This window comes from Pundamilia nyererei, unplaced genomic scaffold (assembly GCF_000239375.1).
Source record: "Pundamilia nyererei isolate P.nyererei 1_Seehausen unplaced genomic scaffold, PunNye1.0 scaffold00014, whole genome shotgun sequence".
Classification (NCBI taxonomy): domain Eukaryota; kingdom Metazoa; phylum Chordata; class Actinopteri; order Cichliformes; family Cichlidae; genus Pundamilia; species Pundamilia nyererei.
Window position 1 is genome coordinate 1,108,691 of NW_005187415.1, and position 14,972 is coordinate 1,123,662.

Consider the following 14,972-nt stretch of genomic DNA (forward strand, 5'->3'; position numbering starts at 1 on the left):
ATAACACGTTGCTCTCCCTTCCATAGGCTGTCTATAAGCTGAAAGTCTCAGTATTGGTGTCGAAAATATTGACTTCTTATTTTTTTTGGTTTTGGATTAATATCAAAAATTGCTTTAAAGTAATTTGAGAAACATCGTTCCGTGTGGACAAAAGAAAGTTTCACATTATCAAAAAATAAAAGTGGGGCCTTGAAGTTTGTCTACACAGATGTCCAGTGTGTTGTAGAATAGTATAGCATACCATATAGTGGCATTAGCAGTGTCTCTAACATTAGTAGAGGTGCAGCATTTATGAAAGTCTAGGCAGATACCAATAATATTGTTTAAAATGATAGCTTTCATGGCATACATACAGTACAGCACAGCTTAATTTTAAGTGGCCTGAACTGGACCGTTAATACTAGTGTCCTGTAAACTATTGAAAAACACTTACAACTTGTGCCCCTTTCTTTCAGAGTAGCATTCAAAGAAGTGCTAGTGTAACAAATAACGCCTGTCAGCACAGCTCTATGGGCTGTGGGCTTGCAACTGTAAGAAATAAATGAGTAAAATCACAAAAACCCAGACTATTTTTATTTCAAAAACAATAATTTTCTGTCAATTTGCAAAAAAACCCCATTTTTCTTTTTATCGTGAGCTCACTGTTTTTGTTTGTTTGTTTTAAGAAAAAGAAAACTTTGTTGACAACAGGAAATGGCTAGATCCTTTCTCTCTTTCTAATAGAATACTAACAAAGCAAAACACATCTACTTCAGTCATTTACTGGTTTATCTTTTACTTAATTGGTTTGGTGTAGTATGCCAGACCATAGGTAATGACTTCAGAACTGATGAGAATACAGTTAAAAGCTCTCCTCTGACAAACTTAACAGCTTAAGAGTTTTGCAGTCAGCAATGTGTCTGTCCATTCATTTTATAATTTCACTTGAGGTTTGTCACTTACACTCACATTTACTTTAGTAAACTCACTTCTGAGCAGGACATAGTGTAGAGTTCTTTTTCTCTCTGGATTTCTCTCATACACGCACTCAAATAGAGGGGAACACAGTCTCCTCTTCAGTAATAACCCTTTTCTTTCTTCTGATTAATGTTTACTCGTGTAGATTTCCACAGAGGGTTGAAATTAATTTGCGTGTTTTCAAACTTTCCCTTTCTTTTGAGTTAGGATGGAAGTTGGCCAACGTGTACACGTCTCCTGGTTCTTTCTTATGGTAATAACCGTCTTTGTAATAGGGAAATTACAGTTCGGGGGTGGTAGTGCTTTGGCAGACCGTGTGCATCTTCAGACTGCAGAGAGTGTCTGTTGTCAGATGAGGGCAGTGTCAAAAATGTGGTACAACCGGTCTGTTGTACACTTCTTGCTTGTGCTGCTGTCAGTCCTTCATGTTATTTTGATGCTTTTCCCATTCCTGGTAAACACCGCTGCCGCTCACTTCCCTGTTCCAGCTCACTCGTCAGCCAATCAGCATTTGACAGACACGCCGCATGATCCATGTCAAGCAGCGTGCAGTTAGGATTTTGTAGGCAAATAGCAAAAAATTGTGTTACAGATGAAAACGGAGCTAAATTAAACTGTATCCTTGCAGCCTCAATAAAGTAACTCAAAGAAATTTTAAGTAACTCAAAGAAACTTTTAAGCTAATGATGTACTTCAGTTAATGTGTCTCTGTGCACGTGTGTGCTTTTGTACATGTGGTAATTCGCACACTGGGTTGATTCGTGAACTGGGTCTGCACGCAAGGGTGATCTGAAGTAATCCTTAAACCTGTAAAATAAGCCAAAGATATGTTTGGAGGGGGGGAAAAAAGAGCAGCGTTATATGAAAAGAACACCTTGCAAAGTGTTCAGCATGGGGGTGGAATTATTCCGCTTCGGGCCTGTGTGCATGCTGTTGCACAGGCAGGCGTTACACGGATAGAAAGAGACGAAGGGATTCCGCTAAATCGCTGCAGATTGTGGATAGAATTATGAAGAAGTCAGTCAAGGAAGTGAAACTGATCCAAAACATGCTTCGAAATACACCACGACCTACCTCAGGAAACAGAAAGTAGAAAGCGGTAAAACCATGCTGTGCGTACATCACAGCCTAAACATGGATCAAACTTGAAGTGAAAATTACATAATGAATGGACAGACACACAGCTGTCTGCAGCACTCTTTTAAGCTGTTGTGTCTGTCAAAGCAGCACTTTTGCAATTAAAAGTATCCTACTGACTTGGAAAGGCGTCCAAAATGTTGTCCCTGTAAGAAGAACTGTTTATTTGGTTTATAAAATAAAAAGGTAGCAGTCATTAATAATTGAAGAATGACTCATATTGATTTGCTTATTGATTTTACCTAAAAGCTGTCCTTTTGATTGGTACCGGGATTAGCTTTACTAAAATAAAGCTAAGCTGAGTGTTTTTGTGTAAAATTGAAATATTTTACAATATGTGAACGACAAATGCTAGCTCATTTATTAATTCCTAATTTTAATGAATTATTCATCTCACATTCTCTTTTCTCTTGTTTTCTTTCCTTCTCTCACCCTCTGCACCCATCCCTTTTCTCTTCTTTTTTCGAAAACCACTTCTTTTTTCCCCCATTATCTTGTTTTTCTCTCTGTCCTTCAGTCTGATCAAAGCAGGCAACAAGCCTCCTCCAGCCACTCCAGGCAAGCCCAAGAAGGCGACCACCTTCCAGGAGTTTGAGAGCATCACGAGCGACGCCTGGGATGTCGGGGATGACGACGACGAGCTGCTGGCCATGGCTGCGCAGAACCTCAACATCGAGGTGGTCATGGAAACAGCCAATAAGGTAAACTACTTTAAAGCAGTTTTGCCTGATTGATGTCTTTCCACTGCAGTAGCACATTTTCCTATGTCTGTATAGAAGGAAGCACTCATCACGAATCAACACAGCTTCAGTGTATTTTGTGAAATACTAATGATTCTTTTGTTCTGGGTATTCATTTGCTAGCGTTTATTCATATTCCTGAACACAGTTTTTCATCTCTGCTATTTTACATGTTCTTATTTGTGTCCATAAATAATATGTAGCAACTTTTAAAGGGCAAATAGGTTCATATTTGAAGGCTGGAGGTGTTGGTAGGTAAGCTCACAACATGAACACTTCATTTCTATTGTTTTAACATACATATAATTTGAAATACACAATTAATTATCATTAAAAATGACTTGGATAGGCCCTTAAACCTACAGCGTTAGTTTTAAAGGAATGTCATGGTAAAGTCTTCTTTTAAAGCGCCCTTGTCTTGGTTGCCAGGGTGATGTGTCCTCTCTGAAGAGTCTGGACAACATACATGCTGCAGACATAAAATAAACTTCCTGTTAAAATAGATTCCTCTCTAAACTATGCCGCCTGCCATGAAAGAAATGGTACAAGTTGTGGCCTTGAGCGCAAACAATTCAATGGCTTTTTTAAAGATTATTTCAGATTTTGCTGCATTTGCTGAAATTAAAATATTGGAGATTTACTAAGGATAGTGTGTTCATTAACTGAGGTAAGGACAACTTTTAACAAATTGAAAGATTTTTCTTTTCATAGAGTTATTATGCATTTTATCTTTAAGAGGGGAAATTTTACAAAATTGCACAGTTTGCATTTCTCTCAAGCAAGTAGCAGCTGCAAAAAAAAAAAAAACCCCAACACGTTAGTTTACTCATCTAAGCGAGTTGTACGCCTTATGTGTTCTGGGGAGGTTACCAGCCTTAAGCTCACCAAAGTTTCACCTTGTTTTTCTATCTGCTGAACAGGTGATTGAGAATCACAGCAAGCAACAGGAGAAACAGAGGCAGGATGAGACATCAGAGCTGGACCGAAGAGAAGACGACACACAGGAGGAGGTGGCAGAGGACGACGAGGACAATGAAGAAGAGGAAGAGGAGGACAGGGTGGAAGAGGGAGACGCGACCAGCCCTGAGGTATTATTTGGATCCCAGAGCAGCCCTTACACTGATGGCCGCCTAGTGAAGTCCCACAGCGAAGCTCCAATTGGGTCACCTAAAGGTTAGTGAGCACCATTACTCAGTGTTCTGCGAGTTTTTTTTCTTTTTTTAAGCCCAAGTGCTCACTAAGAGAAATTTCTGCAAAGATACACTTAAATCCGTAAATGAGTTTCTGAGGAGGGCAATACATGGAAGGTGAATATGGCATCTTTTAGAAAATGTCACCGCTGTAACTTCTAATGCAACGCCATAAATAGGTTTGTTGCTTTGCGAAAAATCCATTAAACACAATTAAAAATGATCGACATAGTTAGGTTTTTAGTGATGATGCACTTTTTATAAGCTCAGAAAGTTGGAGTGTTTGTGGCGCCAGTATTTTTAGTGGGGTTTATTTACTGTGCCTCACAGCTGCTTTGAGACTTGGCAGATGTTGTCATTCTGCAGTGAGAACATCTGCTAAGACTGCTAATGTTGTACTTTGAGCAGACGTGTTTGTGTAGTGCTCAGCATGAAAATTACTTTAAATTTAATTCAGTGAAAAATTGTTGAATTTATCATTAACATCACTTCAGGAATAAGAAAATAAATAAAACAGTAATTCACCCGAGTTCCGCTAATTTAAAGTCTTAAAATTAGTTGAATTATATTGCTGAAATTGAACTCAAAAAGCAATTCAATACAATTCAAAAAGCATAAATAGGAGATGGAAAGTTAAGCTATTACCGCTTCTTTTCATATTATTGAGAACAGTTCTTTTCTATATTGAAGTTCAGTCACCACGCACGCATATTTTTAACTGTCAAATGGTAAAAAGAGTAGCTACAATATCACATTAAACCTCAGCCACAGGGGCCTAGAGCCTGGTTGGCAACCACCAAGCTGGTTGCTATGGAAAAATGAGTATTCCCTGACCAGTTGTCGCAGGTTTGCTTGCTGTCAGTCGGTGAAATTGGTAAGAAAGAGAAGGAGAGAGCAATGCTGTACCAAAAACTTGATTGCTGCTAGCAGATGCCACGGTTGCCAGTAATTTGCATGGGAGTTGCTGACTTGTCTGCAAACACTCTCCAACTTGCTAAGCAGTAGATAAAAATATTCAAAGAGCACAATGCAAACCAGATACTGTCTGACTTCACAGTAAGAGTTGCATTTTTGGAAATGTGTTGCTTTGAGCAGTAAAGGTTCTTGATGAATATTCTCAGCTTTCAGTTTGTGTAAAACTTCAGTTTCTCTCATGCTCTGGGGTTAGTTTGTGAGTAGGGCTGGGCCATATCATACTGTTCACGGTAATACTAGTATAATATTAGGCAACGATAAGAAAATGAAATATCGCAATAGAATATGAAAAAACGCACATGCGCAGTGCCTTTGTTTTCATATGCACATGGCAGAAAAAGCATGGTGGCGACGGAGAAAGAGAAGGGCGAAGGCGGATCGTTGAATGAAACAGATGAACCAGAATTGGTTTGTAAAAATGCTGCAACTTCAGTGGTGTGGAACTGGTTTGGTTTTCGACCGTCAGATACGCAACAAAGCACTATTTTTGGTAGAGCATGCAAGCAGGCCGTCAGTTATTACCATGTTTTTCAGAAAATAAGGCACACTTAAATTCAATCTTTTGATTTTCAGAAAAATCGACAGTGCCCCTTATAATCTGGTGCGCCTTATGTATGAATTCTGGTTGTGTTTACTGACCTCCAATGGATTTCATGTGATACAGGGGTTAAAAAATCTGTCAAAAATGTTTTAGTACAACTTTGCTAAGCTACGAAGCCGCACCGCTTGATGGATTGTCAGAGCATTACGGCTACCGTAGTCAGGAGCCTCACGGAATAATACGTACTGGGCTTGCACATAACATTACCGTATTGTGTGTGTATAACCTCTTTTTAAGTTTTGTGGATATTATACATGGTTATACTCAGGATATGTCAGCCAGTTTCCACTGGAAATGCCTTTTGGTTAAACTGTCAGCAAGGAATTTGTGAAGATGTTTCAGCTCTCATCCAAGTTCTAAAAACAGAGAGTTGAGAGTCTCAGGTATTAAAACCGTAGTGAGTGTCGTCCACTTTCGAAGTGACTGTTGACCCACTGTTGATCATGTGAGCCAAGGTGCAAAAACCCCCCCCCAAAAACAGATGTGGGTCATTACAATCACCGGGGGTTAAAGGGGAAACCACTTGCCCCACCCTATCGTGTGGCCTATCAAGGTCACCTGAGGTCGATAGGGGAAGTGCCTGAGAAGGGATCTCAAGACTGCATTTTATGTAGCTGATAGCTACGCATAATATTGACACTGAAGTCTCAGAATCAGCAAACCTGATGATTAGTTTTACATTAGAACTCATTATTCATTAATAAGTTGTGTTAACACATTTTAAGGCAATAGGGGAAACAAGCAGCCTTAATGAATCAGACTTAATCAGAGGTCTGACTGTCAACACTGTTTTTCCACTGTAAGATAAAAATATTCAAAGATAAGAAAAGGAAAAATGTTTCAGTGTAGAGCAATTTTTTTTTTCGTAGTAACATGTGTTTCTCCCCCCTTCGCTTCAAGTCCCTTTCCTCTTATATATGAACATGGGAGTTGAAAGAAACACCTTCCCACCTCCTGCACAGCTTCTCTGAGCGACCTGCCATGACCTCATAATACACAACAACCGTTCTGCATCATGGCTCCCTTTTATAGATGCGTCACTGTACGAAGCCTGCTCCACAGGTCACGTCAGTGTTCATGTTTAAATGTGACACTGTGTAGCGCTGTATAGCAACCGGGTATGTCTATAGACCGCAGCACCAGCAGCAGTAGCAGATGCTGAAGCTGTACATGGTGAGCCGTGTAGCCGACTGTTGTCCTGTCTGGCAGGTCATCTGTCTGTCTGCCTGGATGTCTGCTCCACTGCCTGTTGCTGTGTTTAGATACAGATAACACGAACAGCCCTTCGCCTTCAGGCAGTTCCTCTTATCTGGCCTCCATGTACGGCTACATCATCTGTTGGGACAGGGGTATACAAGTCTTCTCTTGTCTTCTCTTATTTTGTCTTCTGTTTTGGGCTTTTTTTCTGTTCTGCTTGTCTTCTAAAATACATACTCTGCTTTTGTAACTGCCTGTCATGTTTGGGAAAAGTGCTCTTTATAAATGTTTGTACACTTGCTCATATTTATTTTGAATCCTTCCTTAAATGTAATATTTGATGTCTTACCGTGGCTTACGTAGTCATCAATTTTAAGCGTTTATTGATACTTACATAATTATTTGTAATAAAGATTTGTCTAATTTAATTTCTTTCAGTTAAAAATCATATTGTCTTTTACATGTTTAGCCAGCACAAAGCAGAAGTCATGATGATTGAACATTATACAGATGTTGTACAGTTGGACCAATGGTTTTGGCTTTCCTTCAGTAATGACGGATACTGGTGTTGTTGAATGCTGGCTGCATGTTTGTAAATGCAATTTAAAACTGTGTAAGATTTCTTTCTTTCCCTGGTATTGGTGCAAAATTTCACAATCAGTGCACCCCGAAATGTAACTTTCTCAACTTAGCTTTGCTCTTAACAGCCTTTTAAAAGGAAAGTTATTAAATGAACTATAAAAAAGGGCTTATTGTTAAAATGACACAAAGGGCTCCAGTAGAGAGAAGCTGCTGCCAGCTTGAATAATCTTTTTTAATTTTTCTAAGTGCAAATAAAGCACTTGAGAACAGATTTGTAGCCTTTTATTTGTTCTTGTAAAAAGTGAAAGGGGTATTAAAATCGGTAGCATTCCAGTTTTCTTAATTGCTGCCAAATGCTTGTGTGATTCTGGTTTTGCTTTAGGAAATGTTGGCAGTGTGGACGACAGGGCGTTTAAAAAAATGTTTTTTATGAACTTGCCCAGTGTGATAGGAGCAGTGTCCGTCTTCACATTGAGGTCCTGATCTCACACACTTGTCTGCGTGCTGTCTCTGCTTGGTTTTGTGGGACTCTTTCTGTTGTTTCTTCTGCACATCTGGTAGAACATGTGGCCCTCAATACTGAATTAATGTGTTTGTCTATCCAGTATAGAGCCTTCACGGTTATAAAACCACAACTGCCGCTTTACTGGAAGCTCATTCCAGAACAAGCCACCAGCCGTAACTACATCTGTTAACACCTGCATACAAACAATACAATAATGTCATATCTAAGTACTCTCTTTGGGCTCTAAAATGATGTGCATAAAGTGATTCTCACACATGAATTGTGGTAGAAGTTTATGCCAGAAGTTGCCTTTTCTTACTAGTAGTATGATCGACATTAGGGGCATGACTGTCCTTATCTATTGTTCCCACTATATAATCCCGTATACAGCTCTGTTGCCATGACAGATTTTGTAATCATTACTGAAAATCCTTTGTTTGGTTTAGATGAAGGTGACAGGACAGGAAGCACACAGTACATCTGATTGGACTATGTAGACAGTGAGACAAGTTTTGTAATTTTTGCCTCAGTATACCACCATGTTGGACCTTTAGCTTTAATTCAACAGAAGTTTTGGTTTACCAGTTTAGGAGTTACAGCCATTTTTATACATAGTCTCCCATTTTTACAGTTAATTGGACAGCTGACTGACAAGCAATTTCATGGCCAGGTGAGATTTGTGGCCTTGTTAGTCCATTATTAGTAAAGCTAAAAAGTGTTGAACTTGAATTTGGTGTCTTTTGACTGGAACCTTTGAATGAGGTCCAAACAAAACTGATGCGAAGGAGTGAAGTGAAGAGATTGCAGAACTTTAATCAAAAGCACTCTAGAGAGGTAAGTGAATCATTGTCAAAGTCTCAAATTGAGAGGTTCCTTCATTAATGGAAATACAGACAGTTTACCCCCAGGTTACACAGAAGAACAGGAAGGACAGACTAGATAAATAAGATACCATCTCTTATTCAAAGCCAGATAAAACAAACATTAACCTGTACCAGAATGATGGGAAGAGAAGGAAAAAAGCGGCTTTTGAGGCAGTGTTACGATGAAGGCATGCATGACTGCCATTGGAAGCGGGAAACCAGTGTTTATTGATAATGGGACTGCTGATAGGATAAGCAAGATGAATATTGAAGTGTACAGGACTATACTCTCTGACAGCTTCAGCCAAATGGATCAGACAGCGCTTCACAGTTCAAATGGATAATGACCCAAAGCATACCGCAAAAGCAATCAAAGAGTTTCTAAAGGCAAAGAAATGGGATAAAGTTAGCGACCTAATCTCAACTCAATAGAGCATGCCTTTCAGTTCAGACAGCACTGAAAGCAGCAACAGAAGGTGGCTGCAGTAAAAGCCTAGCAGAGCAGCTCAAGAGAGGAAACGCAACATTTGGCGATGTCCATGTGTTCTAAACTTTCAAAAAAACCTTAGGATTTGTCCAATTATTCTTTTTGAGTCTTTAGAAAATATGGCCACTATGTATAAAAGTGGCTGTAATTCTTGAACAGTTAATGCTCACATTTTTTGGAAAACCCTGTGAAATAAACCTGAAGTCTGCAATTGGCAATAACTGTAATACTTAGACTTAAGTAGACTTGTTGGCCAGGCTAATGTCATTCGCTTTCATGTTACTGCAGCTGTTCCTCTCACATACTGATGGACTGACTTCCCACAGTAAATCAGCTGTTAGAACTGAATCCCTGACCAGTGCAGCTCGATGCAGCTTTGCTGTTACAAACATTAGAGGTGGAGACGAATGAACCATCGAGGACTTGATTTTTAGTTTAATGACATATTTTCTGTCTGCTCTTCACGTGGCTTTTCTGCTCATCTCTTGCAGAGTGCTCCGAGCTAAAGCTAGCTGCACAGTTAAACTGACTTCACTCGCAGATGGGCTCACAGTTTGGCCTGAGAGAGTCGCTGCACTGCGTTGCTGTTTTTACAATTAAAACGTAAAATTACTAAAAGAAAAAAGGAAAGTTATGCGTGATATGACAGATTTAGGTGTCACACTATTATCCTTGTCTTTTGGCCACAATAATCCTGCATGAAAATCTGTTGCCATGACAACCCTTGTTATCGTTGCTGTAAATATTTAGTTTAGTTTACATGGAGGTGACAGGACAGGAAGCGGAATCTGATTGGACCGCATGGACTTTTCTCACATGTAGTCGATTGGTGCAGCAGGCAGAAGGGTTCTCAGGCTGCAGTGCGTGCGAGTAAATGGTTCTGTAATTTGATATCAACTCAATTAGCTTGAAAAAGCCGCTCTTCAATTTAACTTTGTCTGCTGTTCACAGCAACCTCACGTTATCTCGCCTGCTGTTTAACTTGTTATCACCGTACAGCTACCTATTGCTGCCAGACACGGTGTCAACTCACCACAGCTCAAATTAAAGTGCAGCGAATGCCCTGCACATTCAGGAGGCAGAGCATTTTTAAATTGCAAAAAGCGATCTTTGAGTAGACACAATTTTTGCAGTTGAAATTTTTCTCTAGGAGTTTGATGAAGATAAAAGCCATCTGTCCTTTTTTACATGTGGATGTATGTTTTCTTTAATGTAGCAGCAAGCCGTAGACCTTCATCACATATTCCGTGTTTTCTGCATGATGTAGAGCTGCATCGTCTCAATCCTTTGGATGTGTGTTTGTGTGTTTATGCAGCCCTAATTTCTCTCATCTCACTCCTTCCACCAGATGCAGCAGGTGAGCATGCAGCCCTCCACAGACAGCGGTCTCTGCCCCATCGGCCTCCTGTCATCCCTCTAGTGGCTCGCATGGCTGACCAGAACACATCTGGCACTCCAGCCATGACCGAGAGGGAAGCGTCCCGCCTAGATAAGTTCAAACAGTTGTTGGCAGGACCCAACACAGATCTGGGTAAGAGAAATTTGTCCACCAGTCTCCGTCTGTCAGTGTTACAATGTGTTCTGTTACTTAGTTCACTTGTCTCGCTATTACTTTGTCTCTCTAGCGTTGCCTTATTTCTTTTGTTCCCTGAACTCTTTCACGTTTTCATTTCCTTGCACTCTTTTGCTTCCCACTCTGTCTGCCAGCTGTGTCGTGCTTTTAACAATGCTGCGAGGGAGAAAGTCATCCAGCCATCTGGACATGCAGATTACAAGGGGGGAAAAAATACCCCAACAACAAAAGCCAATGACAGGCCTTTGTTCTAACCAAACGACAGGCCTTTATTGTTTATCCAACCCAAGAGATGTTGTTTGCTACCACTGCTTACCCCAGTGGCCGTGAAATCCTTGTGAACTCTTTGCATTTGACTCTGTGTCCTTTGTAACTAACTTTTGGCAACTTGTGCGCATTAGCTTGTTGCATCGATTCCCTTGTTTCAGGTAATTAAGTTACATCGAAGTAGTCATCAAACGAGTTATCTGAGTGCAGAATGCTGAGTTTTGCGATCCATCCAGTGACTAGTCTGCAATTTGCAGCATGTTATGTGATGAAATGTCTGTGATTTTGGCTGGAGAACATTGCTTCTGAATTTGTGGAATTATTGCAGTTGTTATAGCAATGGTTTAAATCACAGCAAGGTGGGAAAGCAGGGAACGAAGAAAAATCCCACATTTTACTGAGGTGTCTGCAGTTGTATTCAGGGTTGGATGAACATATGTCAGTCCTTCATGAAGAACAAAACACTGGACCACAAACATTGTTTGACAAAAAAAAGTTAAATGTGGAACTGTGAAAAATACATACGTAAATACTTAAGTGAGGCCAAGCTGAGGCTTAGAGCTGCTTGTCTCAGCGTATATACACGTCTGTCAGTTACCTTTGACAAAATCCAAGTCAGTGAGTTGTTAAGAAACAAGTAGTAAAAATAGCACCCACAATACAGTTGTTTTATCACACGGAAAACCTATAGAGACCAACATAGTATATAATAAAAAAATCACATATTGACATTTGAACAGTAAACCTGAGACTAATGACCAAAAATTGTAGATGTTTGTCTTCTTCCTCGTTAGTTTGACCTGAGGTTACCTTTGGTCAGAGCAGAGACTTTTAAAAGCGGCTGAGTTCGTGTGGATTATTGGTGCAGGATGAACTGTAAAAGTCGAATGTCTTTTAAAAGCCATTTTGCTTTTAGACCCTCGTTGAGATTAAAGACGTACACCTGATGTCCTTGGGTTGTTTTTGTGTATTTAAGCTGCGTGTATGTGTTTGTTGAATGTGGCTGACAAAACGTAGCGAGGCCACTGTGGTGAATTTGATAAAAACAAAAACAAAACAAAACCACAAACTGCAAGGCTTATGAGGAGAATTGGTTATGTGCCTGTCTAAATACACTAAATATGCTAAATGCAAAAAGCTGTGTCAGACGTATTTCAGCGCAGAAACGACACAGTTTAAATACCGTGCCTTCCATTTTCAAATGACGACTGTGGTCTTAATTTACTGCAACCGAAAAGCTTTCAACGTGTATTTGAGACAGTGTATCATTAAAGACAAACATTTTCTTCAGGTTTTTCTTTACCTGATCACATTTAAGTAATTTCCTTGTTGTTTTTCTCATCTACTGTTTGTGCCTTGGTGATTTACTGTTTTGCTCTTGGTGCAAAATCAATGCTTTCTCGATCTGTTTCACATTAAACTGCATCCTGCATTCATATTGTCTTTCTTGGAAACATTTGAATTACAGGCCAACTGATACTGGAATTTTGAGGCTGCTTGAAAGAAAATAAAGAAAGTAATTTTCAAAACAGTTGTTGAGTAATAACAGGTTGAGGGAGCTAAAAAGGCAGCAGTTTAGCTAACCTGGCTCCAAAAGCAAATCAACCTCTACAAACGTCCATATATATTTTATAACAAAAATAAACATGCTGTGGCCAAAAATTTTCCCTCCTAATATCCCTCCTTATAATAACTATAAATTCAATTAATTTTATATCCCTTTAAATTTTATTTATGCTTTAAGATGTGCATTATTAGGTTTAAGCCCCTCTATGTTGTACTGGTGCCTTTGGGTATATTTAATTAATATGCTAGCACTAATGATAACATATCGAATATCCCGTGAGATGTATCCATAAATCATGTCAATGCATCAAGCTAGCTAGCATTAGCTAATAACCTAGCACTCCACCCTTGCATCCAAATATTTGACGTCTGGCTTCAAAATCTAACAAGCAAAAAGTAATTTGCAAGTTTGGTCAAAAATATTAGTATGCAAAATAGTGACATCATAGTGCCTACAACCGTCTTTTATATACAGTCTATGTTTATAGTGGGCACACATACCTGTTGTGTAGTTATTCAGGCTTTAATTTGCAGCAGTGTTTTATCCAATTTACTTAGAATGTAATCATTCTCAGTAAATTTGTGCTATTGCCATCATTATTGTTTGCAATCACATCTTAATTGTTACATTAATCTGCATTCTCATCACTTAATGGCTTAATACATGGTGCTGGTTGACTTGCAGTTTGAATCAAAGTGTGTAAAATTAGTGTCCCTCGGACGACTTTGCGGATGCTTAACTTTGCACATGTAGACTGTTTTAATGTGCACACACACACACACACACACACACACACACACACACACACACACACACAGTGGGCATTAGCTATGGTCCTAAAATGTAAATGTAGGATTTCATTAGGCTTGAATAGCCTTCGTCAGCACACTTCTTCACCCCTTGAAAACTTTTCTAACAAACTGGTTCACAAGTCATCAGTGTTAGTCAACAGCGGTTGCGGCCGGCTCGGGAAAAGTGTATCTTGCACATCAGCAGAGTGTCTTGAGATGTCAGCCCCCATTAAGGCCTGCCAGGCATCACATGCTGACTGTCTAAATTTAGTTTAGTCCCTGCACCATGATTAGATACCCCAGAACGGGCGAGCCACGCTGCCGGCTGCTGGCAGCATGAAAGATGAACTTCATTCACAGGACATAATTAAGTGAAGGATTGGAGGAGAAGGGGGGTGCTGAGAGGTGATAGGGAAGGGGAGAAGGATGGGGCAGATAAGATAAGATAAGATGAAACTTTAATGATCCCCGTGGGGAAATTGGGTCATTGCAGCTCCAAAGAATGGGATATAGATGAAAATACAAAAGGAAAAAAATAAATTGCCAACATCTGATGGAACTTAAGCCTCTTGTAAACACAAAGGTAAATAATATCACTGTGTGCTCACAGTTGGATGATTTGCTTTTGCTGTTACTTAGATTATTTTCAAAGACTTTTACAGCTCCCTTTTTTTTTTTTACAATTTAAGAAGTTTTCATTTAAAAGTAAGATGACCAGACACATACCACTCCTTGTCCTTTAAGGGCAGGCCATTATTTCTGCTGCTGCCTGGGACGCATTAATGCTTATACAATTCGCACATACATACCAGCAGACTGTGTCAGTGGGGATGACACCCCCTGGTGTGAAAGGGAAATTTGACCGACTGTCCTTGAGCTCAAAGGACGAGGGTTGGGATGATCCATTGGCTGGTTGCTCGCTTGAATGGTGTAATTAATTGCAGAGGCAGCCATGTTTTGGGGCCAAGCCACCTGACATGGTTGGTCTGCCAGCCTCTAGAGACCAAATGTAGAGATGTGTGTGACTTGGTGCACAACCCAGCACCATTGGTCCCACAACTTAATACTTGGTTATGTACTACTGGTATTTGGCCAAGAAATAGTTTGGGTGCATTATATAAATATTGCACCTGTCAGTACATTATTTCTTTTTCTTGATCAACTTGCTTCAGGATCTCCTTTGCATTCAGAACTTTAACACCGCTGTCAGTTTCTCTCTTAACTGTCTCTCTCTCTTCATTGAACCTGGCGACAGGTTGTGACAGCAGTCTGTTTAGCATGTAAGGTCATGTAGAAGGTGATGACCTGTACGCTTGTAAGAGTAGAGTGATTGATGTCAGGTTGATCTCTGCTAATTATTCCTGATGTCCTGAGGCGAGCCGGTCTGTTGAGTGAACCTGAACACAGCACCCACTGTATTCACAGTGAGGGGGAAGCTATTTTAGACAGAACTGAGGGGGAAAGGGGGAAAAAATGAGTCCCGTCTACTACAGAGTAGAACTTTTGCAGTTTCACATTCCATGTTACAAGTGAAACACTG

At 39.9% G+C, this 14,972-nt stretch overlaps 1 protein-coding gene across 2 annotated transcripts in view; it reads left to right on the top strand.

Annotated features, from left to right (window-relative positions):
• Window positions 1–14,972, top strand: part of tbc1d22a (TBC1 domain family, member 22a) — a 159,499-nt gene that overhangs the window by 4,478 nt on the left and 140,049 nt on the right. For both annotated transcript variants that reach the window (XM_005725117.2, XM_005725116.2), the window contains exons 3-5: window positions 2,612–2,795; window positions 3,755–4,007; window positions 10,583–10,765. In XM_005725117.2, the coding sequence (XP_005725174.1) occupies window positions 2,612–2,795; window positions 3,755–4,007; window positions 10,583–10,765 (620 nt within the window). The remainder of the gene's footprint in view (window positions 1–2,611; window positions 2,796–3,754; window positions 4,008–10,582; window positions 10,766–14,972) is intronic.